Source organism: Phyllostomus discolor, chromosome X (genome assembly GCF_004126475.2).
Source record: "Phyllostomus discolor isolate MPI-MPIP mPhyDis1 chromosome X, mPhyDis1.pri.v3, whole genome shotgun sequence".
NCBI classification, from domain to species: domain Eukaryota; kingdom Metazoa; phylum Chordata; class Mammalia; order Chiroptera; family Phyllostomidae; genus Phyllostomus; species Phyllostomus discolor.
This window is the reverse complement of record NC_050198.1, coordinates 10,689,350-10,717,340: the sequence shown is the minus strand read 5'-3', so window position 1 is coordinate 10,717,340 and position 27,991 is coordinate 10,689,350. Positions and strand designations below refer to the sequence as shown.

General features: G+C 39.7%; 1 protein-coding gene across 4 annotated transcripts; it reads right to left on the bottom strand.

Moving 5' to 3' along the window:
* Window positions 1-15,810, bottom strand: PRDX4 (peroxiredoxin 4). 4 transcript variants are annotated; one of them, XR_004900885.1, is made up of 8 exons: window positions 15,440-15,793; window positions 12,193-12,310; window positions 9,141-9,257; window positions 7,071-7,193; window positions 4,113-4,243; window positions 2,841-2,969; window positions 336-382; window positions 1-110 (listed from the first exon to the last, which is right to left on the bottom strand). XR_004900885.1 is itself a non-coding variant. In XM_028522535.2 (8 exons), the coding sequence occupies exons 1-8, from the start codon at window positions 15,681-15,683 to the stop codon at window positions 107-109; spliced, it is 819 nt and encodes a 272-aa protein (XP_028378336.1). In that variant the 5' UTR covers window positions 15,684-15,791; the 3' UTR covers window positions 1-106. The 4 variants fall into 4 exon arrangements, 3 of the variants coding, with proteins under 3 accessions (XP_028378336.1, XP_028378335.1, XP_035872226.1); XM_028522535.2 differs by having other exon boundaries at window positions 2,841-2,875; window positions 15,440-15,791; XM_028522534.1 differs by lacking the exon at window positions 336-382 and having other exon boundaries at window positions 2-110; window positions 2,841-2,875; window positions 15,440-15,810.
* Between the last annotated feature and the right edge of the window lie 12,181 nt (window positions 15,811-27,991).

Genomic DNA, 27,991 nt, shown 5'->3' with positions numbered 1-27,991 from the left:
GGTAAGTAACACAGTGTCCTTTATTGACAACGTTCAAACATTGTAACTTGAAGTATTTTTCAGTTCAGTTTGTCGAAATACTTCAGTTTTCCAGCGGGATCTGGGATTATCTATGAAAAGAAAAGAGTGAAGTATTCATTTCAGAAGCCAAAGTGCATCATGAGCAGTGTGCTAGTAGTTGCCCATGTTGAGTAAAGAGGAGACCGTTCTTGTGTACGAAACTGTCGTGTGTACGTAGGAAGAACTGGATTTGTCCTACCTCCTAATCTCAGGTATCCCACGAGGAACATGTTACCGAATTAACATCTGTACTCAGGCACCCCAAATGTACTTACAGCTCTTCTCGTGGCCACCAGGCTTTCATGGCATCTTCAGGTTTGATCTGATTAAACCAAACACATTGAGAGAGCATGGCTACAGATGTTAATGTGTTTCTAAAGTCATCTGCTGATGAAGTGTTGGTGTGCCGCAACCCCCTGGGAAGGAGGCAGTGTGTTCAAATGGAGTTTCTGGAGGTCCAGAAGGCAACCTTTTGATCTCAAACTGCAAAGTTAAAAAAATACTCAAATACAACATGGAGTATTACCTTGCATAACTATTTAGTGAATGAACAAATACTCCGAATGAAAACAAAATGCTCCCTACTAGATCAGAGCCTTAGAAACCTACTTTTTTTGAAATTTTCATATAAATTGACCTCACATTAACTATATCATTTGATAGTTATAGGTAGCGTACATCTATCCCTACATATACAAAAACCCTCTTGTAGTCAGTTTATAATAGTTGTATACATGTTTTCTTCATAATTTTCCTTCAGCATAAAATAATCATCACCTAGTTTTTCAGGCATCGCTTCAGGGAGTTATTTTGTCTTTGCCAGTTTATACTTTGTCTGCATGTAAATTCAGTTTTCAGGTACTTACGGAATAACTATGTTGTGTCAATAGTGGGCTAGGTGGGGGGGGATCTAGAGAACTACCATGGTCTCTATGTTTGAGGCTCATACAAGTATGTGGGAAAGATGTCCGTGGATGTGACTGTTTTGACACAATGCACAATATGATCATGTGTGACACAGGCGATGTGACTCAATGGGGGCTGATACGGCATTAGGGACAGTCTTAGAGTGGAAGTGGCACTGAAAGAGGAGTAGAATTTAGAGAAGGGCACAGGGATTCCAGGCTCTAGAAAGAAAGACCTGCGCAAAGTCACAAAGGTGTGAAAAACCAGGGCTTGTTTGTGGGAGAGACAAGTTGTGATTTGGTGGGAGCACAGTGTTTGTGCATGAATTGTGGGGAAGGCGACTAGGGAGGGAGCAGTGGAAACAATGCAAAGGCTTGAAGGTTGTGCCCTGGGTATCAGGCCTTTGTTCTGTGAGCGCTGGGGAACCACTAAAGGTTCTGTCTGGAGAATGACATGCATTGGAGTGCGGAAAACCGAGGTCTGGAAGACAAACCAGGAGACCTGTGCAATAGACAGGGCGAAGCTGAAGGATATGGAGGTGAAAAACCCATCTATCTTTGAAGAAATACCACCACCAAACCTTTTTTGATCCTACATGCCCCTCTCCTGCTACTTTCTTCCCTTCTCCCCTTCACAGCTCTATTTCTTGACCTGGTCACCCTTCATCTCCCTTTCTTCATCCTGCTCTCTCGGCACATGACTTCGACCCACGGCGATATGCTGCATCACTCACTGCTGGTTCTGCTACAGCTCCAGGTGGAGTGTCCCGAGCCTGAAGACCTTACCCAGAAATGCTTTTTAAGGCTTCTTAGGTGATGCCTGCAGCTTCTGATTCCTATCTGTGAGCTTCATGGTCAATAATTGTAAATTAACCTAATGACTAATTTATAATTTAAAGTACCTAGTGCTCTAAGTCCCTTTACTGTTTAACTTCAAATCCATTTGCTATCCATCAGACCTATGTCGAGGTGAGTAAGGTTGTATTGTAACATTAACTTTGACCCAGGAGGGCAAAGCCCTTTTGCAAATCTATCAAAAACTGGTTTAAAATCAGTGAAATGGCACTTTACATAATCTGAGTGAGGTTAGAGTGAATTTCTACATTTCATTGTCTATGGCTAATGGTACTGATTTTTTCTTGGGGGGGAGGCATTTGCTAAGGAAGAAAGTCTTAGGAGTCTATATTTTCCTTTTATCCTACTATAATGTCATCTTCTGATGCTCTAGCATTTTTTCTAACTATAGTTTGTGTAAACATCTTGATTTTTACAAGATAACATGTTCACTGAAAAGAGTTCAAGCAAGTTTTACAAGTTGTACTTTGGCCAGCGACTACTTCAGGGATTGCCTATAAATTATACAGCCTTCCTATGAAAGAATGTACTTGTTTCAATATTTTTTGACTTCAAGTGATAAAAGAATCATGAAATTCAATGTTAATTAAGCCAGAGTTTCTAAAAAGTTTTTATACAGGCACACGTGTGTAGATAACATACAGGTGTGTAATATGTGATATATCACACATATGTGAAACATCACACATGTATATACACATATATATATGTATAGGTATGTATGTATAATATATAATATACAGCTGTATACCTATAGGTTTTGCTTGTGATTATTTTCTTTGCCTTTAATGGTATATTCTGCTGGATATTTGGCTTTAAAATTCATAGCATGAAGTCCTATCTTCTGCTTAGTTTCAGCTACGCTCCTTACAGTTCAAAGAATGCCTGTACTCTTGATTTTTGCTGAGCAAGGTTTAGTTCATTTACAAAATCAAAGCAGTGCTATTACAGATTATCTTAAGGTTGGCATTTTTGTTTGGCTACAGACATCCCCTTAACAGAAAAATCAATTTGACTTACTGTTTCACTCCCAGGTTTCCATCCAGCAGGGCACACTGAAAGGAACAAAAATTGGCAAAAGACTGTTGAGTTCAGTTCTCTTCAGCATCTCTTGGCTTTTCTTTGTCCGAATGAAATTGAAAATGGAGCCTGTAGTAATGAGACCATTTCTAGGCCACTGAACACATGACTTCTGTTAGCTTGCCTGCTTGCACCAATTTTAGTCATGAATTTTAGTCACGGAGCTTATCAGTACGCAGCTAGTCTATTTTCATTTTTGCCAATCATGTTTAGTTACATTTATAATTTAAGAAACCAAACTGATTCTTCCTCTAAGAAAGTTGGGAAATCTGGTGAACTGAAAGTTCTAGGCATAGTAAAAATTTCTCTGAATTTACATAAACTTACAATAAGCCTATTTGCTGTTTCTTGTAGTATTTTGTACTGATGCCATGGTTTGCTGTTTCTCAAAAGAGGCTTTATTTAGGAAGTAGGCTTTTCCTTTTAGAATGAACCTGGACTGAGGCACCAAGTTACACATTTGAAAGGAATATAAAGCATATGTTCTATTTGAGGAAAATCTGACCTTTCCTATGTAGCTATTGTGAAAGCTCACAGTGAAAAGATGAAATGATACATTACTAGTGTGATACTGGATAACCCTGACGATTACTGAATTACTGTGAGGAAAATCTACATCAAATACTGTAAATGGTGCACATAAAACATAAAACCTATGTTACTAAATATTGCCAGTTTGGCACATTTTAAGTTTATAGAAATATCATTTAAAAAATTGTAGCAGCAGAAACTTTTCTCTTTGAGCTTAACCAAAAAGACTGTGCAAATAATATTTTTGCATTTTTAAATTCAGTAAGTAGTATATATTAGTGATATTTTGCTAAAATGTACTTTAAGTAATTTGATTTACTAAAACATCAGCTAATAATTTCAAGACAGTCAATGAGATGACTTTGGAAACTTCCAAATTATAGGATAAAAAACTAAACTATGCTGCTACCTCTTTTCAAATTAAATAATCAAAAGGCTGCCCTGGCTGGTGTGGCTCAGTGCATTGAGTGCCAGCCTGTGAACCAAAGGATTGCCAGTTTGATTCCCAGTCTAAGGCACAGGCCTGGGTTGTGGGCCAGGTCCCCAGTGGGGGATGCATTGATAGGCAACCACACACTGATATTTCTCTCCTTCTCTTTCTCCTTCCCTTCCCCTCTCTCTAAAAATAAATAAACCTTTTTAAAAAATCAAAAGGCTATGATGTTTGGAAGGAAAGAGTACCTTCTCCATGTTTATCGGTGTACTGGAATGCTTGAACCAAACGCAGTGTCTCATCCACCGATCTACCCACAGGAAGATCATTCAGAGTAATCTGTCTTAGGATCCCTTTGTCATCAATAATGAAGAGACCTCTATAAAACACAAGAGTGGTAGAAGTGAGGCAATTCCATATCAGTTAAGACAAGTATTTGTTAATGTAAATCCCTGTACCAATCACACAAGGTTGTTATACAGAACCAACCACATACTACCTACCTACTTGACTGGCAGAGGCATGCACACACACCCATATCCATACTTATCTGCTATATAGCTTGAGATTACAATTGTTAAAAGGGTAGCTTTAAAATTAAAAAAAAAATTATTGAACTTATTGGGATGACATTGGTTAATAAAATTACATACAAGTGTACAATTTTATATCATTGTATGTTGTAATATGTGCTCACCACCCCAAGTCAAGTCTCCTTCCATCACCGTTTATCCCCCCTTTATTCGTAACCTCCACCCCATCCCTTAGTAGCTTTAAAATTCTGTTCTTGCCTATGAAATGTCCTATAGTATTTATAGTTGAATCTTCATGTGTACTAGGGTTTGGGATTTTAATGCACTGTGAATGAAATGATGGAACTACATAGCAGAGTCTTCCTTTGAGTGAAGGAATGATCCATCTTTCTCATTACTGGTTTTTTAGAATGTCTTTTTATTTCCCTTTTCAATGGCAGAAAAAGAAAAGGTCACCAATATAAGCAAAATTACCTTTCCCTCTAAATCTCTATTATGTGTGATTCACTCTTACGGCTTGTGGAATAATGAAATACTTTGACCAAAAATATCTGTTATTGCAAAAGGGAGAAAAAATTTGAAAGGACTTTATAGTCAATTTATTTAAGGCAGTATGAATTTCAACCCAATATTCACTTTGGACTAGAACAATATCTCAGGTACTGGGGCTAATTGCTTGTGTGTAAGTATTACAAATAATGACATATTTAAAAAAAGATTTTATTTATTTATTTTTTAGAGAGGGAAGGGAGGGAAAAAGAGAGAGAGAAAAACATCAATGTGTGGTTGCTGGGGGCTGTGGCCTGCAACCCAGGCATGTGCCCTGACTGGGAATCGAACCTGTGATGCTTTGGTTCGCAGCCTGCGCTCAATCCACTGAGCTACGCCACCCAGGGCTTAATAATGAGATTTTTTAAATAGACATATGGAATTATATATCTGTTTCATGACATCTTGTTTCATAATTACATGAAACATTACTAAAGTATTCCTGTTTATCCTACAACACATTTTTTGAATGAGTGACTCAATGTCTGAAATAACTGGAGCTCACTTTCCTTGGACCAGGTCAATTTCCTTAGTAATTATTCATGTGCATGTTTTTTCATGTGGCTACTTTAACAGTTGAAAACTGTTGTCAGTGGTGATGAAGTATGTTCTGAAGTAAGTGAGGCTGATCTGAAATTTTGAGCTTTCCTCTGTAACATACATCATATAAACACATAGCACACAAAAACAAATATGTCTTTTCTTTGGTAGCAAATTCTAGCTTCTATTTTCTGTTTTAATTTTGTGAATTTTGCTTCTTTGGTAGACTTTGAGACTAAGACATTTGCCATACTTTGTGTGATATACATGTATGTCTCTTCCACAGAGAAGAGACAGGTCATTCTTATAAAAAATCAGAAATTAAATGGCAACAGACATCTCAATAACCACCCCAGAAGCTAAAGGTAGCGGGGTATTTCAATGCTTTGAAATGTTTTCAGGAAAATGCCTTTCAATCTACAATGCTATATACTCAGCCCAATTATTTACTGATTAATATGAAGAGTAGAATAAAAACACTTTTTCACATGTAAGCTCTCAAACCGTTTTATCTTCCATGACCTTTTCCTAGGAAGCTATGAAGATGTGCCTTACTAAACAAAAGGGATTCAATGAAGAAGGCAAGCAGGCAGGCATGGGAGCCAGAAAATTGGGGGAAAGGGGGAGTAACTGCTAATGGGTATGAGGTTTGTTTTTGGAGCAATGAAAATGATCTAAAATGGATTGTGGTGGCGGTTGCAAAACCCTCTGAATATCCTAAAAACTGCTGAATTGTATACTTTACATTGGGTAAGTCATGTATCTTAAGAAAGCTGTTATTAGCCCTGGTTGGTGTAGCTCAGTGGATTGAACACAGGCTTGTGAACCAAAGTGTCAGTGGTTCAATTCCCAGTCATGGCATATGCCTGGGTTGCAGGCCAGGTCCCCAGTACTGGGGCGTGAGAGGCAACCACCCATTGATGTTTCATTCCCTCTCTTTCTCCCTCCCTTCCCCTCTCTCTAAAAATAAATAAAATCTTTAAAAAAAAGCTATTATTAAAACAGGATTATACTGATACTTTATTAGTACTGAAAAGCAAATAAACATAACTACAACAAAAACTGCAGTTGCTTTAAGATGAAATCACCTTATTTTCAAAGAATTCTATTAGCATTATTAGCTCAAGTAACCGAGTGAGAGCTGTCAGATAAAATATTTCCTTAATTTTTCCTACTTCAAAGACACAGGTTTGCTAAATACTATGATACCTGTATTTACTAAAACCATTACTGGAGTCAGCTTGGAAAGAAAAGAAATGGATAAGGAGTTTGGGAACCAGGGTTCAAGTCTGTACTCTGCCATTAACTAATTCTATATCCTCAGCTAAGTTCCTGGAACTCTATTAATCTGTTTATCTGTAAAGTGGCAGGGCTGGTCAAGCACTTCTATGTACTCTCCCAGCTCTAGCAGCCTGTGTAGTTTAAACTACATACATAGTTTAAATAGGGCACTCACGAATTATTTTAAAGAGTATCTACAACATGTTTGCAAATAGAGCAAACATGATTTCTTGATCAAACCTTGTTATCTTCTAACTCCATTTCAAGGAGGGTTTCAAGTATTTCTGGATTGGTCATAATTACCTAAGAGTGTGGCCTGAGTCTTCCAGATATACGCCATAGTCTTTTGAGATCTGATGGGTCAAATCTGAAAGCAGTGGAATCTTGATGGACCCAAGTCCTCCTTGTCTTCGAGGGGTGTTAATCCTGTAATGGAACATACACCTCTCAGAGTTAAGTACATGACATATATCAAAACAGCACTCTCTCTGCATATGCACACACATGAACAAACACAATACACCCATGCTATTCCTCAAAAAAAAAAGGGTAATATACATTCTATTTTCTTGCCTTTCCCCCTACTTAATAACATATTCATATCCTTTAAACACTAAATATGGAGATACACATCACATTTTTAGTGTACAGGTATATTTTACTAATCTCTACTGAGACATTTAAACTATTTCAGTTTTTTTGCTTTTATAAATACTGCTGGAAATATCCTTGTATTCTTAATGTTGTACACTTCTCTGATTATGCACTGTCATAAGAATAACCTTAGAACTGTGATCACAAAAACAATTCCATGAGAGGCAGAATACAACTGGATATTTGAATATCCTGAGACAAAGAAATGCAAAGTCCACATGGAGCAGTGAAGGAAGTTAGCTATAACCACAGATGTTATCAGTCTTCAGATTGAAATATTCTCTAAGATGAAACCGGGGGATGTGGGCTGGTGCCCCAATGGGAGGACACTGACACAGCAGAGCAAAAACAAGGAAATGCTGCTCCAGATGCCCGCAACCAAGTCCTGACACCCAGGGGGAAATCTGCGGTTGGTATGAAACCCATGCAGCCGAGAGTGTATCCCAAAAAGTTCCTTGGGGAAGTAACCCCAAATTTTTTGTGATGACATAAACTTTTTCCCTTAGGGGATTTGTGTTTTAATCCCATGGTGATTCAGAACTACTACAGAAGTTATAGATTAAACCCATGGTTTTAACATTTTTATATTGAGAAATAATCAGTACATATTTGTATACTTAATTATAATGTTTACATGAATCTGGCATATTAGAATACAATTTACTTTGTGCTTCCAGTTTAAAATGTGTAAATTGAAATTTTATTCAGTTTATAAATAATAAAGACTTTAAAAGGACTTAAGACATACTATATCTATTTATTAGATTTGCAGGAATTAAGTTCTTAGGGAGAGTGTCTGAAAATTGAGGTACTTAAAGGAAGTCAAATAAAATATATGACAGCATTTTAAAACACTTAAGAGAATTAATTACTTAAGGGAATGGAAATTAAAATTGTAGCTCCTGAACTAATTAAAAGTTTAGTTTCATATGCATGCACATATATTTATGTGTATACATATAATTGTAAATGGAGAAAAACTTATTTTGAATTTGTTACTTTAATGAAGTGAATATTGTTTTAAAACCAATATAATTTTGAATAGTCTTCATCATGCATAAAATTTTACACACAAAATTGTGGATGCGAGTAAAAACCTCACGCCAACATGCACATTTAAAATTCTAAAACATGTTGCCTAATTACTCTCCAGAAATGGTGAATGTGTGTATGTGAGTGCCATTTCTTCCCACCTATGTCATCACTACATGAAAGTTTTCAATGTTTGAAATTTTGGCCAATCAGACAGGGAAAAATAGCACCTCTTGTCATTTTAACTTGCAATTCTTTGCATTTGATTAAGTGAAAAATTAAAAATTATTTCTAAAATTAATTTAAAAATCATTGGTTCTTTAAAGTGATTATAAAAGCTATTTTGAGTTTGGCTTAATACCAGTCAACTGCATAACAGAGAAATGGTATTTTGAAGATTTTTTCTCCAGATTAAGGTTACCCAAAATTTGTCACAATGAAGCATCATACAATTTGATAGTTTTGGCTATGGATATTACATCTTTTCCATTGAACTTTCCTCCCAATTTTGAAATGTCCTATAAAATCCTTAAGCATTTTTATGTAACTTCATTGAACTAGCAGTTCTCAGACAAATCTACTCCTGAGTTGTCTGATAAATAACTATATTCCTATCTTGTTAAGAGTTGTTTGCCCATAACATAAAAGTATATCCATTTTCCCCATACAAATGAGAGAAATACTGACCAGGCCAAATGGGTAAACTGTGAATCAACAGAGCATGCCACCACTTCGGTGTTGATAGATCTGAATTCTTCAATTCTATCACCAAAGGCGATGATTTCAGTTGGACACACAAAAGTGCTGAAAGTAAAAAAAGTACACTCAGTATTCTCGAAGTATGCATATACATTGTAAATGACCTAGTCATTACAAACACATTTAGTATATAAAAAGTACATTAAGAACAATTTTATATATGAACTTTCTCATGACTGAGTAGTCTAATATGCTTTATAGTATCCAAGGACCTGTACAAATCTTTTATCATTTCATTGTTACCAGCCTTATGAGCTAGATGCATCCATCTCTATTTTGGAGATGAGGAAATTCTCTCCTTTCCCCCTCTATTTCTTGATAAGGTCCTGCTGTCAGAAGGGCATGTTCAGAGAATGTTACCTTAGGGTAGTACTTTTCAAACTGTGGTAGGAATTACTTAGGCCAATTTACTGAGTTCCAGTCAGCATTTTAAAACAGTGAAATAGAAAATATGAGAATACATCATTCATAGTACAGGTAAGTTATAAAACAAGCATATACAAGTTGCATACATGGTCTGGCACACACAACACCATTTTTATTACAAAATTATAAGCATGTAATTCTGTAACATAACAATACCACACCCAAGCACACCATATGACATTTTAGGTGAAATGTTCAAATTGCTGTCCATCTCGTGTGAGACATTCACATACCCTACCAACCACAATCAAGCAGGCATTACTTCTGCTGGGCCCTATATATGTGTTTAGGAGTCATACTAAAAATATTTAGAAACCTTAACTCAAAGTCGCCTTCAGTGCTGGAGGTTTTGGAAAAGGACCAGGGGGAGGAGTAGAATGTGGGGAGGGGGGTTGAGAAAGTGGCTACTTATGTGCTGGTATGGACGTTTTTCAGGATTTCAGTATAGCATAGCTGTATTGGTGCACACAGACTGATTGTTACCCTGTGTGTATGTGTAAGTGTATTGGGCAGCAATGAAAAGTTTATTTCCTATTGTGTGTCATGGTCAAGAAAGTTTGAAAAATGTAGATTTAGGGGACAAGTTCCTACCATCGCCCTAGGCTTTTCAAATATTTCATTTGTTCAAGTGAAGGCTGTCATATGCAAGCAGAAAGTTCTAATCTACATTATGTCCCTGGAACCTGGGCTATAATATGTATTTTTAATATTTTCCAAAAAGTGAGAATGGTCAGACCCTGCCTTCCTTCCTATTACCCCAGGAAATGCTATCTAGACTTAGTGAAGAGAGAGAAAAAAGTCTGGCAGAAAACGGAAGGGTTTTGTTTGTGACTTTCATCCTTGTAGACTGTGTGTGGCAAAAGCCTGAGAATTCCTCCCCCTCTAACCAGTCTGCATTACACAGAACAACAGAAAGACGCTGTCTTAGCCCCTTACCCAGAAGATCATTGCTAACATCATGCATAATTACATGTCTTATTCATTAAGGGAGTTTTAAAACAACACTGGAGAAATAGAGCATATTTGTCTGCTATGTTAGACTAATTCCAAAATTCAGGTTTAGTGTCATATATATTTTACATATGTTTTAACTTTTTGGTTTTATAAAAACAATGAACTTAGAAGGCCTATAATTTTTATGTGGTTAAAATCTGAACTTCTGGTTTCTATTGGAAATTAAAGTATATTATACATTTTAGCTAGTCAAGCTGCTTTAAAAAAATTATTAGGTAGATTCAAGACTTGTTTTAGTCTCAATGTACTAATTTTTATCAGAGTTTTTCCTGTTTGGATAGACTAAGGGTCAGCAAACTACAAGCCACAGGCCAAATCTAGTCTATCTGACTTTTTGTAAATGAACTTGCAACGGACCACAACACCCATTCGTTTGTGCACTGTGTAAGCCAGTTTTTGTGCTATGACGGTCAAGTTAAGTACTTGGAAAAAAGATCGCCACAACGCTGAGACTAAAATATTTACTATCTAGCCCTGCACAGAAAAAGTCTGACGAACACTGGCCTACACCTATAGAGATGAGTTTGAAGTATATCCTCCCAGTTAAGTTTACACATTTATTTACATAGTTCAACGTGAGGAGTCCTAACAGAACAAGTACTTTAATATACAGTGACAAAGATAGAAGAAATTTCTACTTACTTTTGTAACCAAAAAATATATTCAATAGAAAAAAGATAAAAGTTGGCTTTTTTAGTATCACTTTGCTTCCATAGAATTTGAAAAATGCCCGACATAAAATTAAATCTTGATGTGACTAATGCTACAAGAGTCTTTACTCTGAGTCAACTTTCTGACTATCTACAGAAGTTGCTCATGGTCACAGAAGTTAAAAAGAAAACACTCCCACAATAACCATATTTGTATCAGTTAGGCATCATTCATTAACTACGTGTAGTCTTTTCAGGCAAATGTTCAAATCACAGAAGAGCAACGGTTGCAGCAAAGAATAAAAATAGTAAAACCATAGTTTAAATGGCACCCACCAGAGAAAAGGGCAATTAATTTCTATTTAACAAGGATACATTAAATAGCTTTGTGGCGTAAGTATTGCTATTAACTGCTTTCTAATATATTGTCAGTCCATTTTTCTTGACTTAGTGGGTGTACCTTATATGAATATAATTGTATTTTTTCTCTACTGATTATGTGATAACACAATATGAGTGTAAAGAACTGGGGTCAATGGGTTATGATTCTGAAATACACAGTAGATGTTACTTGGAAAAATTTCTCATCAGATGTTTGCCTTTTGAGAACCAAGAGCTAAATAAAATATTCCTATGTGATGTTCTTTTTATTATTGTTATTCTATTACAGTTGTCCCAGTTTTTCCCCCTTTGCCCTTCTTGGCCCATCCCACCCCCCACGGTGAATCTCCACACTGTTGTCCATGTCCATGAGTCATTCATTCATACTAGTCTCTTCCTCTCTTTCCACTATTATCCCCCTCCCAACCCTCCTCTAGCTGCTGATGTTCTTGATTAATGATCAATAATAACTGAGGTTTTTACAAGCTGCTATGTACATTATTACTTACAAATCAAGTGGGTAGAAGAAAAAAACCAGGTATTTTCCACGATAATCAGTTAACTTGAGCTCCTTAAACTCTCCATTTATCACAGCTGTTCCTTCCCAATAAGGTGCTGGCTTGGAAACTAAGGAAGAAAAATAGAGGGTGTTTTGTTAACACTGCCAAAGCTGGTGGGAGCACAGAAGGAAGGGAAGCTTTAGGAAATCACTAAAAATCATACTTCTCAACCTTTGGATCTCTTTAGCAGTCCATTGAAGCTTACAGAATTCCTAGAATAGTGCAATTGAATGTATAAATTAGAATATATAAAATTACAAAGGAAAGTGATTATATTGAAATGCAATTATCAAATATAAAAATACCATACTGGTGATGTAGTAGTACATGTACCCTTTTATTAACACTTTAAAAATGCAGTGTCTAGCAATGATCTAATAACTACCCAAATAGTGAAAGTGTAAATGATGTTTCAGGATACCCACAACAACCAACAACTACAAGGCAGCATGAAAATATCTGTGGGTCTCCTGGCAAAGGGTACGTGCAAGTACTACCGAAGTTAATGTGCTTTGCTGCTGACATTATAATGGAAAGAAATGCTCAATTTCAGTTGGAGGTTAGTGACAATACTTTCTATTCATGCTCACAGCTCTGCCCCCACATTCTATCCCCGCACTAAACCCTACTGGATACTTCACTATAACCCCTCCAAGTTGAACAACTTCCTACATTTCAAATAAGCAGATGTTCCTTTCCCTAATGGCAGTGTTTCAGATGTACTAATTTAAACATCTGTCCAGTTTCTTAATACTCATGGAGGACCTGCTGCCACACTCTAGGAGTAGGAAATCTGCAAACACATCAGGCCAGAAGTGTAAAATCCCAGACTATTGGATTGTTTTCCTAGAGGGCTTTGAAAGAAAAGACCCCCTTGAACAGGTTTCAAGTGACCTGATGGAAATTGAATAGTTGGTGCTGCTCTCTTGTAAGGCAATGTGGTAATTCTATCCAACATGCTTTGATAATAATACACCTTGATCTTCTGTTACATTCAGATAGCACTTAAACTTTCAGAACCATTACGTATATTGAAGTCAATATATGCTTCCAAGTTTGACTATGGTTTCTAGAAAGTAAGGTTTATAACAGCCAGCATGTTTATAGTCACTCTGAAAAGAGACACAAACTTAAGATAAATTTCTCTGTGAAGTTAATATATAACATTTGATTATTCATCTTGAGTCAGCAGCCTACCTCATATAACTATCCTTATCTGATTACGTAAAGGCCAGGAGGGAGAACTAGATAGTAGAAGGGTTGTGAACTATATATGTTTTATGTATACATTACTGAAAATACTACTCAAGAGTATAGAGTAACGGGATACACTACATAGATGTGTGGTTAGACTTATAATGATGTATCACAATGACACTCTTTAATGATCTTAGCATATTGGGAAAACCATCTGAGAAATTTTGTCAAAATTATCAGTTAAAAAACTTTGGGTTCTCGATTTAAGAATTGCAGTGTTAGTTCAAAGAAAAAAAACTGTCATCTATTTATTGAGCAAAAAGAATCCAGTTACTTTGCTAAGATCTATAAATGGAATTCCCCAAGCAACCCCGTGTGTCTATTAAAATCTTGAATATAAATCATACAACAAAGATTCTGGCAAATGCAAAGCAGTATAAAGAAGAATACTTAAACCTCTTCTTCTCATAACTCCATTAACTACTGTTCACATTTTGGTCTTTCCTTCCAGTCTTTTTTTAAAGACAAATTTGATCATGTTGTACCCCTTTAAAAAAGAAGCAAACAGTAAATCATGAACACTTTTTATGTTACCAAAAATTATTTGAAAGTATTACCTTAACGGCTCTACAGTATTCCACTTTATGAATGGAAGTCCTGGTATCTATATAAGCCTACATGTGACAGAGATGTAGCAAATACCTAAAATTTGAAAAAGTTTTCTGGCAAAGAGAAATTACTATTTTTTTTTTTTGCTTTTATGAGCAGAGTTGGATGGGATTTGTTCCTTATAGGAAATATATGTAATGCCAATAAACACTTAACTGGCTGACATATTTCAAAATATCTTCTGAGGCAAGTAAAACTAATGGCACTTTGAAATACTGTGATTTTCAAAGTGCAAGACTGGCTTTTGAAAAACCAAAGTCCAAAATTAGTTAAATTTCGGCAGGAAAAGAACTGCAAATGTTTAAGGCAAACCAGTTTTCCTCATTTATTACTCCCACTCCATCCTAAGTCATAACAACATCCTATTTAACACTAAGGATTCATAATTGTGAAGCTTTTTCACTGCACATGGGCATAGAACATACTGTAACTGAACCACAAAAGCCAAATACACATCTGAATGCCAACTGATCTATAGGGAAAGCAGGGTACTTAAAAGCAAGCAAGGGACCGTCTTTATCCTTTAATCCCGGTCACTTCTTTTTGGGTAATCTTAACATCTAAATGCAGCAAGCCACAACTTTCTCGGTATCTCAGTCTGACGTGTCCTTCCTGAACCTGGCCATTAGCTGTGTACACTGGACAGAAATGCAAATAATCAAGCCAAACTGGCAGGACACAAATTTGCCATGAGGTTTATCATCAACCAAAATACATTACTTCCAACCTCCTTTTGCCTCCTTTCCCTACAAAGAACACCATGTAATAAGTTCTTCATTTCTAGGAGACACACACAAAAATACCTGGTAATTATATAAATTTGGGGGAAGGGCTTAATAGTCATCTTTATAAGATGAAAAAAAGAAACGTGAAGTTTGTTTTCCTGAACATTTGTTTAGCCACTTTTCTGTTTAATCAAACTTCCTACGAATCATTATTCGACTTAAGGTATTCTTCCCTCAAATAGTACTTGGAAACAGACGCGGTGTGCAGCAGCCACTTTGTGATGTTTGAGGAAGCCTTTCAGTTTGCACAACATCCTCCGATGCATGCAAGTCCCAGACCAGGGCCACCCTCTTTCCCTTTTCTGCGGCTTTTGGGGTAACCACTATTTCCAAAATCTGATTAGCGGAAACCATCCCTTTCTCACAGCTGGACCCTTCCCCGCCCCCAAAAAGCCAGGTCCACCCAGGGACGGAGGCAGCGCAGGGGAGCCGCCCAAGTCAGACTCCCGGGTGGACCTTTGGCAAGGCCCACGTGTCTCCCGGCCCTCCCCACTTCCCGCCTCACTCTGCCACAGGTCAAACCCCCTTGACAGGGAGCCACCTACTCTTGGCTTTGCTGAGATGCAGGGAGTGGTCGGCGACTGAAACTCGGGACGCCTCCCCCGGGTACACTTGTCCCCCCGCGTAGAAGTGGCACTCCTCTTCACGGGTTCGGGGCCTCTCCTCTGTCTCCAAGGCCCGCAGAGCCCGGACTGGCAGCAGAAACAGCAGTAGTGGCAGCAACAGCAGCCTTCGGCTCCGGTTGGGGGCTGCAGTCGTCGCGGCTGGCAGCGGCTGAGGAGCCTTCATGGCCACGCGAGTGCAGACAAACGTCCCTCAGCGCGAACGCTACTTCTCCCGCCGCCAGGCAGCTACAATCGCGCGCCGGACACCCCGCGACTTAGGGCGCGGCCTCGCGAGACCTGCTCCGCCCTCCCACTCCCGCCCCCCCTGCTCTCCGGGCTCCCTCGACCACCCCCCCCTCTTAGCCCCGCCACGTGGCCTGCTCGCCCCAGGCCGGCATTTGCGCCTGCGCATTGGGGCGGGCCAAAGCTGGCGCTCCGCCCAACTCTGAGAACGATGGCTTGGCGTGTGACTGGCCTCCGAAGCTCACGTCCTCTGCACTGCTTCCACGCCCGTATCTTCAACAAACCCACGACACCGCACACCAGCCCCTTAACAAAGTCAAACTAACCTATCTGCCTTTGACCTGCTTGCGTCTATACTTCTAGCAGTTTTTTCCTTTAAGTGATCTGTCTGAACAGTGCCATTACTACCCCTTGTATTTGCAGACCTTTAAGTCCTGCAAAACTTGAAGAAAGTCTAACCATTTATTCTCCAGCAGCCAAGGACAAACAGGCATTTAGATAACTTAAGCCTGTCCCAAGGTGTCTTAAAAAAAGCTAGATTTGAAAATCTCCCAGACCAGACTTTGTCCCAGCACATTGTTGTTCCATTTTCTGACAACTATCCCATCACAAGAGGATCCAGGATCCCTTCTATCTTTGTCATCTTTCTGAAACCTACAGAAATCTATCACCCGGTTAGCTCCCTGGGATCGAAATTGAAGTCGAATTTATCTTGGTTTCCCGAGGCATGTAGCATGTGGCATTTGCTAGTTTAAGCACTTGGTTTTGTAAGTAACACCAATATTCCCGACAGCCTGTCTCAGTTTCAGGTTATTTTCAAATTGTTTTCCTTACTCCTGCAGCAACCCTTTCAGGCCGATAGGAAACCTGTCCTTTCCAAACTTATTCCTCGTCTTAGTCCTCCCCATTATAGGCCCTGCCCCTCCCCCCACCCCGCTAGTGTTTGCGCATGCGCCCTGGCGAAGCCCAACTTGCGGAAAACCGGCATCGAGTGTGACCGTTTTCCCGCTCTTCTGTCCTCCTTCCCATCTGTTCTCAGCATTGCTTTTAGGCCCTGCTCATCCTTCTAGTCCCATGTCTTCCAGAAAGCTTCACTGGAGACTGGCCTCTCGCCTTTACCTTGGCGGGCCTGCCGCCGTTATAGTAGACGGGCCTGCCGCCATTACAGGTGACGGGCCTGCCGCCATTACAGGTGAGCGGTCCTGCCGCCATTACAGGTGACCGGCCTGCCGCCATTATAGTAAACGGTCCTGCCGCCATTATAGTAAACGGTCCTGCCGCCATTGTAGTAAACGGTCCTGCCGCCATTACAGGTGAGCGGTCCTGTGCGCTCAACCCTGTTTTACACTCTTCTCATCTTTCCATTCCAGTGCTCCCCAAAAGTCACACAGCAGCACACCATCCTGCCTCCTCTCAAAGCTGAAATTAACCCTTCTGCCTCTGAATGGTTTATGTTTTATATGTATTCTGCTTTTCCTAGCAGTGACTTGGGTGAGCAGTGCCCTGACTTGCCTCTCCAGCCGTTGCCTTTTTAAGTTCTGGGCAAACTTGGAGAAGAAAGGTCTAACCTGAAAAGCAGTATTTCAAGACTTATTTATTGTTTTCCAGTGGGAAAGTCACAGCTTGGTGACATAAGACTGTCTGCCTCAATGTATGTCTTATTTTTTTTTTTAAATCAAGACTTGAAACCCTTTTTCTCCATCACAGTGTCCTACCTTCTGACAATTACCCCATCAGGCAACCATTTGCTATGATGGCAGGTGAGGACTGGGGTGAGAGAGACACAGCACACACCAGAAACAGAGGAACCCGTTGGCATCCTTTATGTCCCCAGGAACCCTTCTTCTTGTGAGCTCTCCTCATCTTTCTGAATCCCACAGAAGCTATCCTACCAGTTTGACTTTTCTTTATTACTTTCTCAACTCTCTGGGGACGAAATCATTGTCGAATTCATCTCTGTTTCCCAAGGCTCCAGGCACATGGCATTTGCTATTGTAAGTACTCGATTTTGTAAATAACACCTAATATTCCCAACAGCCTGTCTCAGTTTCAACTTGCTTTCACATATTATATCCTTGCTGCTGTAACAACCCTTTGAGGCAGATAGGAAACCTGTCCTTTCCTAACTCTTCCCTTACCCCAGTCCTGCCCATTATAAGTTTTGTTTTCTGTTTCCTGACCCGTTTCCTGTGGGCATAGGAAGAAAAATATGAAGCCACCTCCCTTTTGCTGAGAAGGGGAGAGCTTGTCCTTACCCATAACATTGTCTGCCAATTCTTCACTTTCCAGGGGCGCGTAGGTGGCAGTCCTCTGACGAGGGATCTCTCGTTGCTCCGAATCTTGTCCTCTGGCCTCCTGTTCCACATGCAAGGCAAGTGGAGCACTGGTGGTGCGGGACTGAGTCCCAGGGATTCGGCTCAGGCCTATGCTACGTTGTCGGTTTCGGTGATCCATGTTGATTGATTGACTGTCTTGCAGACAGCCACCAAGCCTCAGTGAATTCTAGGCCCTGTGCTGGGCCTCTGAGTTTGGGAACTGGGAGAGGAAGCTTTGGGAGAGCGATATTTCCTAACCTCTGCTAGGCGGAGCTGATGTGCCCCAGTTGGCAGCAGGGGTTACCCACCAAGTGGGCCCCAGTGAACCTCCTGCCCACTGGAGAGTGACCAGATAGGCCAGCTCCCAGGCACCAACTGTGTGCCCCTCAGTTCCACCAGAACCCTTTGGCAGCTGACATTCTAAGTGGGAGGTTGCTCGGAATCCTGCTATCCAATGGTATTTCCTTTAGGCAGGCATTGTGTTGTCATGCAGTCATAAGGAAGCTTGGGCAGGGACCCTGCCCCTAAGGCACTCACCATCCAGCTGAAGTCAGCTGCCCATATTAAAAACATAAAACCATCAGGCACAGAGGTGTGGTTCTATGTATAGAATGCACCTGAGAATCAATGGGGGACCTTAAAAACTCAAGTGCGTGGACCAAGGCCCACAAAGGACCTAAGAGGTCCCTTTGTGTGTGTGTGTGGGGGGGTGTCCCAAGTGTCTATTGTTGCACAAATGATGTGTCTGGTGAAAAACCACCACTGATGGAGGTTAAGAGCACAAGTTGTAGAGCCAGCTGTTTCCAGGTTCCAGTCTGAGTTCTGTTACTTCTTGTCCTTGGGGCATTGGGAAGGGTATTTAACCTCTGAGCCTGATGAAACTCAAGTTCAGAGGTTATCTGAGGGGAAATCTGTAGATGGGGGACATTAATACCCTCTCCATGTTGTGAAACTGAAATGATAAGAGTTTCATTTTAGAAGGGTAATCCTATCTTGGAATGTGGGCCAGGCTTTGTGACGTACTTCTAATGCATGTGACAGGAAGAATGGTTTGTGACTTCTGAGGCCAAATCATAAAAAGGATTGTTTCTGCTGTCTGGCACATAGATTACTCATTCTGGGGAAAGACTTGTCCAAACATCTTTGAGATAAAATTCACAAAGTGTACAATTTATCCTTTCAAAATGTAGAATTCAGTGGTTGTTAGTATAGTCACATTGTTCTGCTTTGTGCTTACCACTATTTAATTCCAGAATTTTCCCATCACCTCCAAAAAAGAAACTTCGTGCTTGTTAGCAGTTAATTCCTCCCTCTCCCCTAGCCCCTGGAAAAAACTAATCTGCTTTTTGTCTCTATAGATTTGCCTATTCTGGACATTTTCTATAAATAGAATCATACAATATGTGCCTATTGTGTCTGGCTTCTTTCACTTAACTATAATGTTTTCAAGTTTCATTCATATTGTAGCATGTACTAGTATTTCATTTCTTTTTATTGTGGTAAAATATACATACCATAATACTTAATATTATAACCACTTTTATTTTTTAAATATATTTTATTGATTATGCTATTACAGTTATCCCATTACCCCCCTTTATTCCTCTCCACCCTGCACACCCTATAATCATTTTAAAAATGATTTTATTTATTTATTTTGAGAGAGAGGGGAAGGGAAGGAGAAAAGAGATGGAGAAAAACATCAATATGTGGTTACCTCTTGCACGCCCCCTACTGGGGACCTGGCCTGCAACCCAGGCAGGTGCCCTGACTAGGAATCAAACCAGCAACCCTTTGCTTCACAGTGTGATGCTCAATCCACTGAGCCACACCAGCCAGGGCATATTATAGCCATTTTTTAAGTGTATAGTTAAGTGTCATTAAGTACATTCACATTATTGTGCACTTATTACCATCATCTTTCCCCAGAATTTTTCATCTTCCCAAACTGAAACTATACCCACTAAACAATAATTTCCCATTCTCCCCTCCCTCCAGCCCCTGGAAACCACCATTGTACTTTTTGTCTCTGAATTTAACTACGGTAGGTACCTTATATAAGTAGAATCATACAATATTTGTCCTTTTGTGTCTGGCTTCTTTCACTTAAGCTTAATAGTTTTAAGGTTCATCCACATTGTAACATGTATTGGTACTCCATTTTTATGGCTTAATAATATTCCATTGAAAGGATATACCAATTTCTGTTTGCTCATTTATAATTTGATGGATATTCAGGTTGTTTATACTTTTAGACTTATGATTAATGATGCTATGAACAATCATGTACAAGTTTTTATGTGAACATACATTTTTTAGTTCCCATGGGTATGTGTCTAAGATTGAAATTTCTAGGCTATATGGTAACTCTTTAACTTTTTGAGGACCTGCCAAAGTGTTATCCACATGAGCTGTACCATTTTAGTTACACCAATAATGTATGAGAGGTCAAATTTCTCTGTATCCTCTTCAGAGCTTGTTAATATCCATTGTTTGGGGGATATAGTCATCCTTGTGGGTGTGAGGTGGTATCTCATTGTGGTTTTGATTGGCATGTACCAAATGACTAATATTGAGCATTTTTTCATATACTTATTGGCCACTCGTATATATTTTTAAATGTATTCATTTAATTTTATTACTAATTATTCATCTTATTAATACTTGAATGAAGAATAGGAAAATTCTCAAATATACTAATTTTAAATACTACACATCATCTTTGAAAATGAGATTGTGGACTTCCAGTCAAGATGGTGGTGTAGGCAGACACGGCTTGCCTCTTTCCACAACCACATCAAAATTACAACTAAAATATAGAACAACCAGCACTCACAACCATCAGAAATCAAGTTGAATGGAAGTCTCACTACTATGGAATTAAAGAAACCACATCCATCCAGACTGGTGGGAGGAGGGGTACAGACACAGAATGGGCCGGTCCCTCACCCATGTGTAATGGATAAAAATTTGGGAGGGATATCTCAGAAGTGCGGAGTCCCAGCCCCACAACAGTCTTCCCAGCCCAGAGTTCCAGTGCCAGGAAGATAAGTCCCCACAACTTTTGGCTGCAAAAACCAACGGAGATTGAGTCAGTGAGGAAAATACTGGAGCCTCAAGCAGCTCCTTAAAGAACTCACGCATGGACTCACCTACTCAGATTCACTCCCTCTGAGCTACAGCACCAGGGAGCAGCTTAAAAGGCATCAGTGGTATACAGGGGAAAACTGAAGTGCCTGGCATCAAGGCCAGTGGAGGCCATTGGGCCTTTTCTGAATGCTCATCTGACAGAGCTGGCAAGCTAGTGCCATATCTGAAACTCCATTAACCTGGCTAACATTGTTAGACCTGCCTTGGAGGTCCCCAGAGACTCTACCCCACCCAACTTATGGGCCCACCCAAGCAGCTTTTCCATATGAATGGTTGGCCTTACCTTATGGTACACAACTTCCTAAATCCTTTCAAACAAGCAACAACTGGCCGCTGTGAGCCCCAGGCCTGGCACTAGCAGCAGTCAGCCTAGATTCACAGCTTGGCTTTGCTTGGGAATCTCCAAGCCCAGCACAAGTAGCAGCCATCTCAGATTGCTTTATAGCTCAGGTAGGATGCACCCTGACAAAACACAGGTGGGGGCTTACCTTGGCTGCACCACCCAGGGAAACCCCAGGCCAACACAACCAGTGGACAGCTACAGATCACGTTGGAGCACTACCACTCTGCCCCTGCACAGCTGATCCTTCACGGAGGGCAGAGGTTGGTGGTCACTGGTCACAGTCAATCCTTGCAGCTGACTGGCCTGGGTAAATCCCTCCCATTGATTTGCCAACAGCAACCAAGGCTCAACCACAAGAGGAAGGTGTACTTAGCCCACACAAAGGGTGCACCTCTATTACCCAGCTTGGGTGATAGGGAGGCTGCACCACTGGACTCTATAGAACACTTACTACGTTAGGCCACACTACCAAGACACAGAGTCAAAGCAGCTCTACTTAACACATAGAAACAAACACAGGGAGGCTGCCAAAATGACGAGACAAGGAAACAAGGCCCAAATGAAAGAACAGATCATAACTCCAGAAAAAAGGCTAAACGAAAGGGAGATAAGCAATCTATCAGATGCAGAGTTCAAAACACTGGTTATCAGGATGCTCGAGGAACTTAGTGAGGACCTCAGCAGTATAAAAAAGATCCAGTCAGAAACAAAAGATACACTAATTGAAATAAAGAGCAATTTACAGGGAAACAACAGTAGAGTGGATGAAGGAGATAATCAAATCAATGATTTGGAGCAAAAGGAAGCAAAAACCAAACAAACAAACCAATCAATCAGAACAACAAGATGAAAAAGGAATCCAAAAAAATGAAGGTAGCATAAGCAGCCGCTGGGCCAACTTCAAGAGGTCCCACATTTGCATCATAGGGGTGGGAGAAGGAGAAGAAAAAGAGCAATAAATTTGAAACCTAGTTAAAAAAATAATAAAAAAAAACCCTGGCTGGGGTAGCTTAGTGGATTGAGTGCTGGCCTGCAAACCAAAGGGTCACTGGTTCAATTCCCAGTCAGGGCACATACCTGGGTTGTGGACCAGGTCCCCAATATGGGGCATGCAAGATGCAACCACACATTGATGTTTCTCTCCCTCTCTTTCTCCTTCCCTTCTCCTCTCCCTAAAAATAAATAAATAATCTTTTAAAAAATAATAAAAGAAAACTTCCCTAATTTGGTGAAGGAAGTAGACATACAAGTCCAGGAAGCAGATATACAAACAAGATGGATGCAAAGAGGACCACACCTTGAATCCATCCAAGATACATTATAATTAAAATGTCAAACGTTAAAGATAAAGAGAGACTCTTAAAAGGAGCAAGAGAAAAGCAGGTCATTACCTACAAAGGAGTTCCCATAAGACTGTTGGCTGATTTCTCAAAAGAAACTTTGCAAGCTAGAAAGGACTGGCAAGAAGTATTCAAAGTCATGAAAAGCAAGGACCTACAACTTAGATTACTCTATCCAGCAAAGCTATCATTTAGAATTGAAGGGCAGATGAAGTGCTTCCCAGACAAGGTAAAGCTAAAGGAGTTTATCATCACCAAAGCATTATTATATGAAATGTTTTTTTAAAATTTTTTTTAGATGGTGTGTTCTTTTTCTTTTTTTAAGATTTTATTTATTTATTTTTAGAGAGGGAAGGGAGGGAGAAAGAGAGAGAGAGAGAAACATGAATGTGCGGTTGCTGGGGGCCATGGCCTGCAACCCAAGCATGTGCCCTGACTGGGAATCGAACCTGCGATGCTTTGGTTCGCAGCCCACGCTCAATCCACTGAGCTATGCCAGCCAGGGCATGAAATGTTAAAGGGACTTATTTAAGAAAAATAAGAAATCAAAACTATAAACTTTAAAATGGCAATAAATTGTCCTTGCTGGTGTGACTCAGTGGTTTGAGTGCTGGCCTGTGAACTGAAAGTTCGCTGGTTTGATTCCCAGTCAGGGTATATGCCTGAGTTGCCAGCCAGGTCCCCAGTTGGTGGCACGAAAGAAGCAACAGTTAGATGTTTCTCTTGCACATGGATGTTTGTCTCCCTTTCTTCCTCCCTCTCTTCCTCTGTCTCTAAAAATAAATAAATAAATAAAATCTTATAATGACAATAAATTTACGACTATCAACAATTGAATCTAAAAAACAAACTAACCAAACAAGTAGAACAGAAACAGAATCATAGATGTGGAGAACATTGTGATGGTGGCCAGTGGGGAGGTGTGTCTGGGAGAACAGGGGAAAAAGTGAAGGGCTTAAGAAGTACAAATAGGTAGTTACGGAATAGGCAGGGGGATGTTAAGAACAAGTATAGGAAATGGAGTGATGCCAAATAAATTATATGCATGGCCACTTGTATATTTTCTTTGGAGAAATGTTTATTCAAATCTCTTGCCTGTTTTATAATGGGTTGTTAAAAACCCACAAATGAGTTGTTTTTCTTTCTGATGTTACACACTGCTTATATAAAAAATTTTACATATAAGTAAATGCTTATGAAGAATGTCCTCATACATGGAAAGACAAAGTGTAATTTATTCAGAAATATTTACTGAATGCCTTCCAGACCATTTACTGTTTCTAATCTATAATGGGGGCCAAGAGAATGTGAGGATTGGGGGAGAAGGGTGCACCCTTGCACCTTTGGCAAAGTTGCAATATGGCCTGGGGTTCTGCAGTTTGGAGGAAATCCCTGTCTGACACTGCTGTGGGGACATTTGCAGATTCCTTGAGGGACCTCAGAAGTGCCGGCCTGCCTCATCCAGTATCTTTCCTCTGAATAGTTATTTAGACCCTCCCCCCACCCTACTGCCCAGTCCTTAGGCCTTTTGTGACCTACCCCTGTATTTGGGCCCTTCTGCTCCCCTGGGTGGCCTACTTGGCTCTTTTTCCTTTTGTGACAGTTGCAGCTCACTGTCTTTCTTGGGGTCCATATCTATCCACCAGAAACACAAGTTTTTCTGCATTTTCTTGCAGTTCAGTTTACATCTAAGGTTGTCATTTTATTGTCCCTTCTGCTAGGGACCGTTCCAACCCCAGCCTCTAGACTTCACTTGTGTGAGTGAGACATTAGTTTCCATGATCTTCAACCTACGGGAGACACAAGCTTTCTGAAACCTTTTTGCCATTTGCTTGAGGTAGCAACATTTGTCCCTCTCTTATTCTAGAAACCATCCACCAAGTCATAAGGACAAGTCAAGCAGCTCCTGGAGAAGTCCACGTGAAAGGAAACTGAGGTCTCCCACATGCTGCCAGCTGTGACCTGCTAACCTTATGACTGTGCTTCCTTGGAACCAGATCATGCAGCTGCAGTTGGTTCTGATGACTGCAGCCCCGGTGACATCTCAGCTAAAGCCTTAGGAGACACTCTTGGACAGAACCACCCAGCTCAGCGGTTCCTGAGTTCATGACCCACACAAACAGTGAGTTTGATAAATGTTCATTATTTTTAACTCTGCAGTTTTTAAAATACAATTCATGTATATAAACATTACCCTTTTAGGGTGTGCACTTCAGTGGTGTTTAGCAAATTCACTGCTATGCAGCCATCACCACTGTCTCATTCCAGAACATTTCCATCACCTCAAAATGATACCCCATACCTCGTAACAGTCACTCTTAGTTCTCTCTACCATTAACGTACTCTCTGACTATAAGGGTTTGCCTGTTGTGGACATTTGCTATAAATGGAATCATAAAACAAGTGGTCTTTTTGAATGACTTCTTTTACGTGTCAGTGTTTTCAAGGGCATCTGTGTTACAGGACAAGTCATTCATTCCTTTTTCTAGACAAAAGACTTTTATTTTTTTAGAGCAGTTGTAGGTTTGTAACAAAATCGGGAGGAAGGTACAGAGATCTCCCATATACCCGCTGTCCCCACACATGCATAGCCTTCCCCATTATCATTTTTAGCCAAGGACGAACCTACATTGACACATCATTATCACCCAAAGTCTATGGTTTACCTTAGGGTTTACTCTTGGTGTTGTCCATTCCATGGATTTGGACATATGTATACTGACATAGAGGGTGGGATAAAAGTAGGTTTATAGTTGTTCATATGGAAAATAATACAATAGTTAATAAATCATAATAAAAGAATAAACTCTGTGTTTCACGTACTCACAGCTATAAACAGACTTTTGCCTTACCCTGTATATTCATTGTTATAATATCATACAGAGTATTTTTACTGCTCTAAAAACTATCTGTTCTCTGCCTTTATTCATTTTTATAGGTGAGTAATAATTCCATTGCAAAGATATACTGCATTTTGTTTACCCATTTATTAGCTGATGGACATTTGGGTTGTTTCTACTGTATGGTTATTATGAATAATTCTACTATGAACATTCAAATATAAGTTTTTGTGTGAATATATGTTTTCAGTTTTCTTGGGTATATGAGGGTGGACACCCCAAAAACCAGAATTATCTTCTGGGGGGGTGGCCCCCTTGTAGTACAGACTTTCCGCACTAGGTGACTGCTCTAGGAACCCATTTGTATCAGTGTATCAGCTGGTTTTGTTGTGAGAGGCTGCGTTTGGCTTCAGTGAAGTTTTTTGAAGACTCTTTGAACACATTTGCCCATTTCATGATGCGTGATTTACACGAACAATGTATGGCAGTAAAATTTTGTTTCCTGTTGGGGAAAAATGTGGCGGAAATGGTTGTTATGCTACAGACTGCTTACAAAGAAGCTGCTCTGAGTAAAACACAAATTTATGAACTGTTTTCTTGTTTTAAAATGAAGCGAAATGTTGATTGATGATCACCCTTGTTCTGGGTGTTCTTTGACCAGCTGAATGAAGAAAATGTGGTAAGAATTCTTCAAGCCATCTTGGAAGACCACCATTGGACTACTGATGAACTTGTGGAGTTGACTGGGGTGTGGTGGAGTTCTTGTCAGTGAATTTTGTTTGAAGATTTGGCCATGAAGTTCATTTCAGCAAAATACATGCTTTGCTTGCTCATGCCTGAACAAAGAGACAGTCGCTTGGCTACATGCTGTGCTTAGAAGGAGCAGGTGCAGGCTGACCCTGATTTTTTTCCTAAAGTCATAACTGGAGGTAAATGTTGGTGCTACAGTTACAACCCTGCAATGAAACTGCAATCTATCCAATGGAAAACTGCCACTTCCCCATGACCCAAAAAAAGCATGGCAAATGAAGTCAAAAGTGCAAACAATGATCATCTGTTTCTTTGATGTGAGAGGGATTTTGACTTGGAATTTGTTCCTCTGGGTCAAATGGTCAACCAAACTTTTTACCTGGAAGTTTTGAGAAGGTTGTGTCATGATTTGCAGAAGAAACATCCTCAGTTGTGGCAGACAGGTGACTGGTTCTTCCACCATGACAACACACCTGCCAGCACTGTGCTGAGTGTTGAGCAGTTTTTGACCAAGAAAGGATGACCACCATGCCTGACCCTCCCTATTCATTGGATCTCACCCCCAGTGACTTTTCTTTGTTTCCTTGGATGAAAAAAGTCTTCAAAGGGAAACATTTTGCTGATATGGAAGAGGTGAAACAAAAGACGGCAGAAGCACTAAAAGGCATCCTAATCAATGAGTTCAAGAACTGTTTTGAGCGATGGAAATACATCTTGGTAGGTGTATTGCATCAAATGGAGACTACTTTGAAGGTGACTAAAGTTTAAACATGTAAGAATAAATACACAATTTTTCACAAATAAATTCTGGTTTTTGGGGGGTTCTCCCTTGGTATACCTATACTGGAATTGCTGGACCATAAGGTAACTCTATGCTTGACTGTTTGAGGACTTGTCAAAGTGTTTTCCACAGCGACTGCACTATTGCATGCTGGTAATAAACAAGGGTTCTGATATCTCCAATCTTCTCCAACACTTGTTACTGTGTTTGTTTTTGATTATAGCCATCCTAGTGGATACAAAGTGGTGTCTCGTTGTTGTTTTGATTGGCATTTGCCTAATTACTGATGATGTTGGGCATCTTTTCGTGTGCATTTTGGCCATTTGTTTATCTTCTTGGGAGAAATGTCTGTCTATATTTCACATTGTTTAATTTGGTTGTCTTTTGACTGAAGTTTTTGAGTTATTTGTATATTCTGGAGACTACATCCTTATTAGATATAAAATTTGGTAATATATTTTCCCACCTTGTAGATTGTCTACAGTTTGTCAGTACTGTCCTTTGACGGAAAAGTTTTTAAGTTTTGATGACTTTTTAGTTCAATTAAGGTTACTTTGGTTGCTTGTGCTGTTGGTGTCATACTCAAGAAACTGATGTATAACAAATGGTTGCGAAGACAACTATTTTTCCCTTCTAGGAGTTTTATAGTTTGTAAATAGAAGGTGATTATGAAAAGGGAGGGAGGAAAACCTAATTGAGGCTTAGGGTTTTTTGTAGGTGTATATACTTT

What these genes read in the sequence shown, in the direction of transcription:
- PRDX4 (XM_036016333.1), bottom strand. Translation starts at nt 15,683, where the DNA reads ATGAAGGCTCCTCAGCCGCTGCCAGCCGCGACGACTGCAGCCCCCAAC. An exon ending in GCATCTCAGCAAAGCCAAGA is followed by an intron (nt 12,311 to 15,439) that starts GTAGGTGGCTCC and finishes TTTCTTCCTTAG; the next exon opens with TTTCCAAGCCAGCACCTTAT. An exon ending in TTCTTCTACCCACTTGATTT is followed by an intron (nt 9,258 to 12,192) that starts GTAAGTAATAAT and finishes TTTTACTTTCAG; the next exon opens with CACTTTTGTGTGTCCAACTG.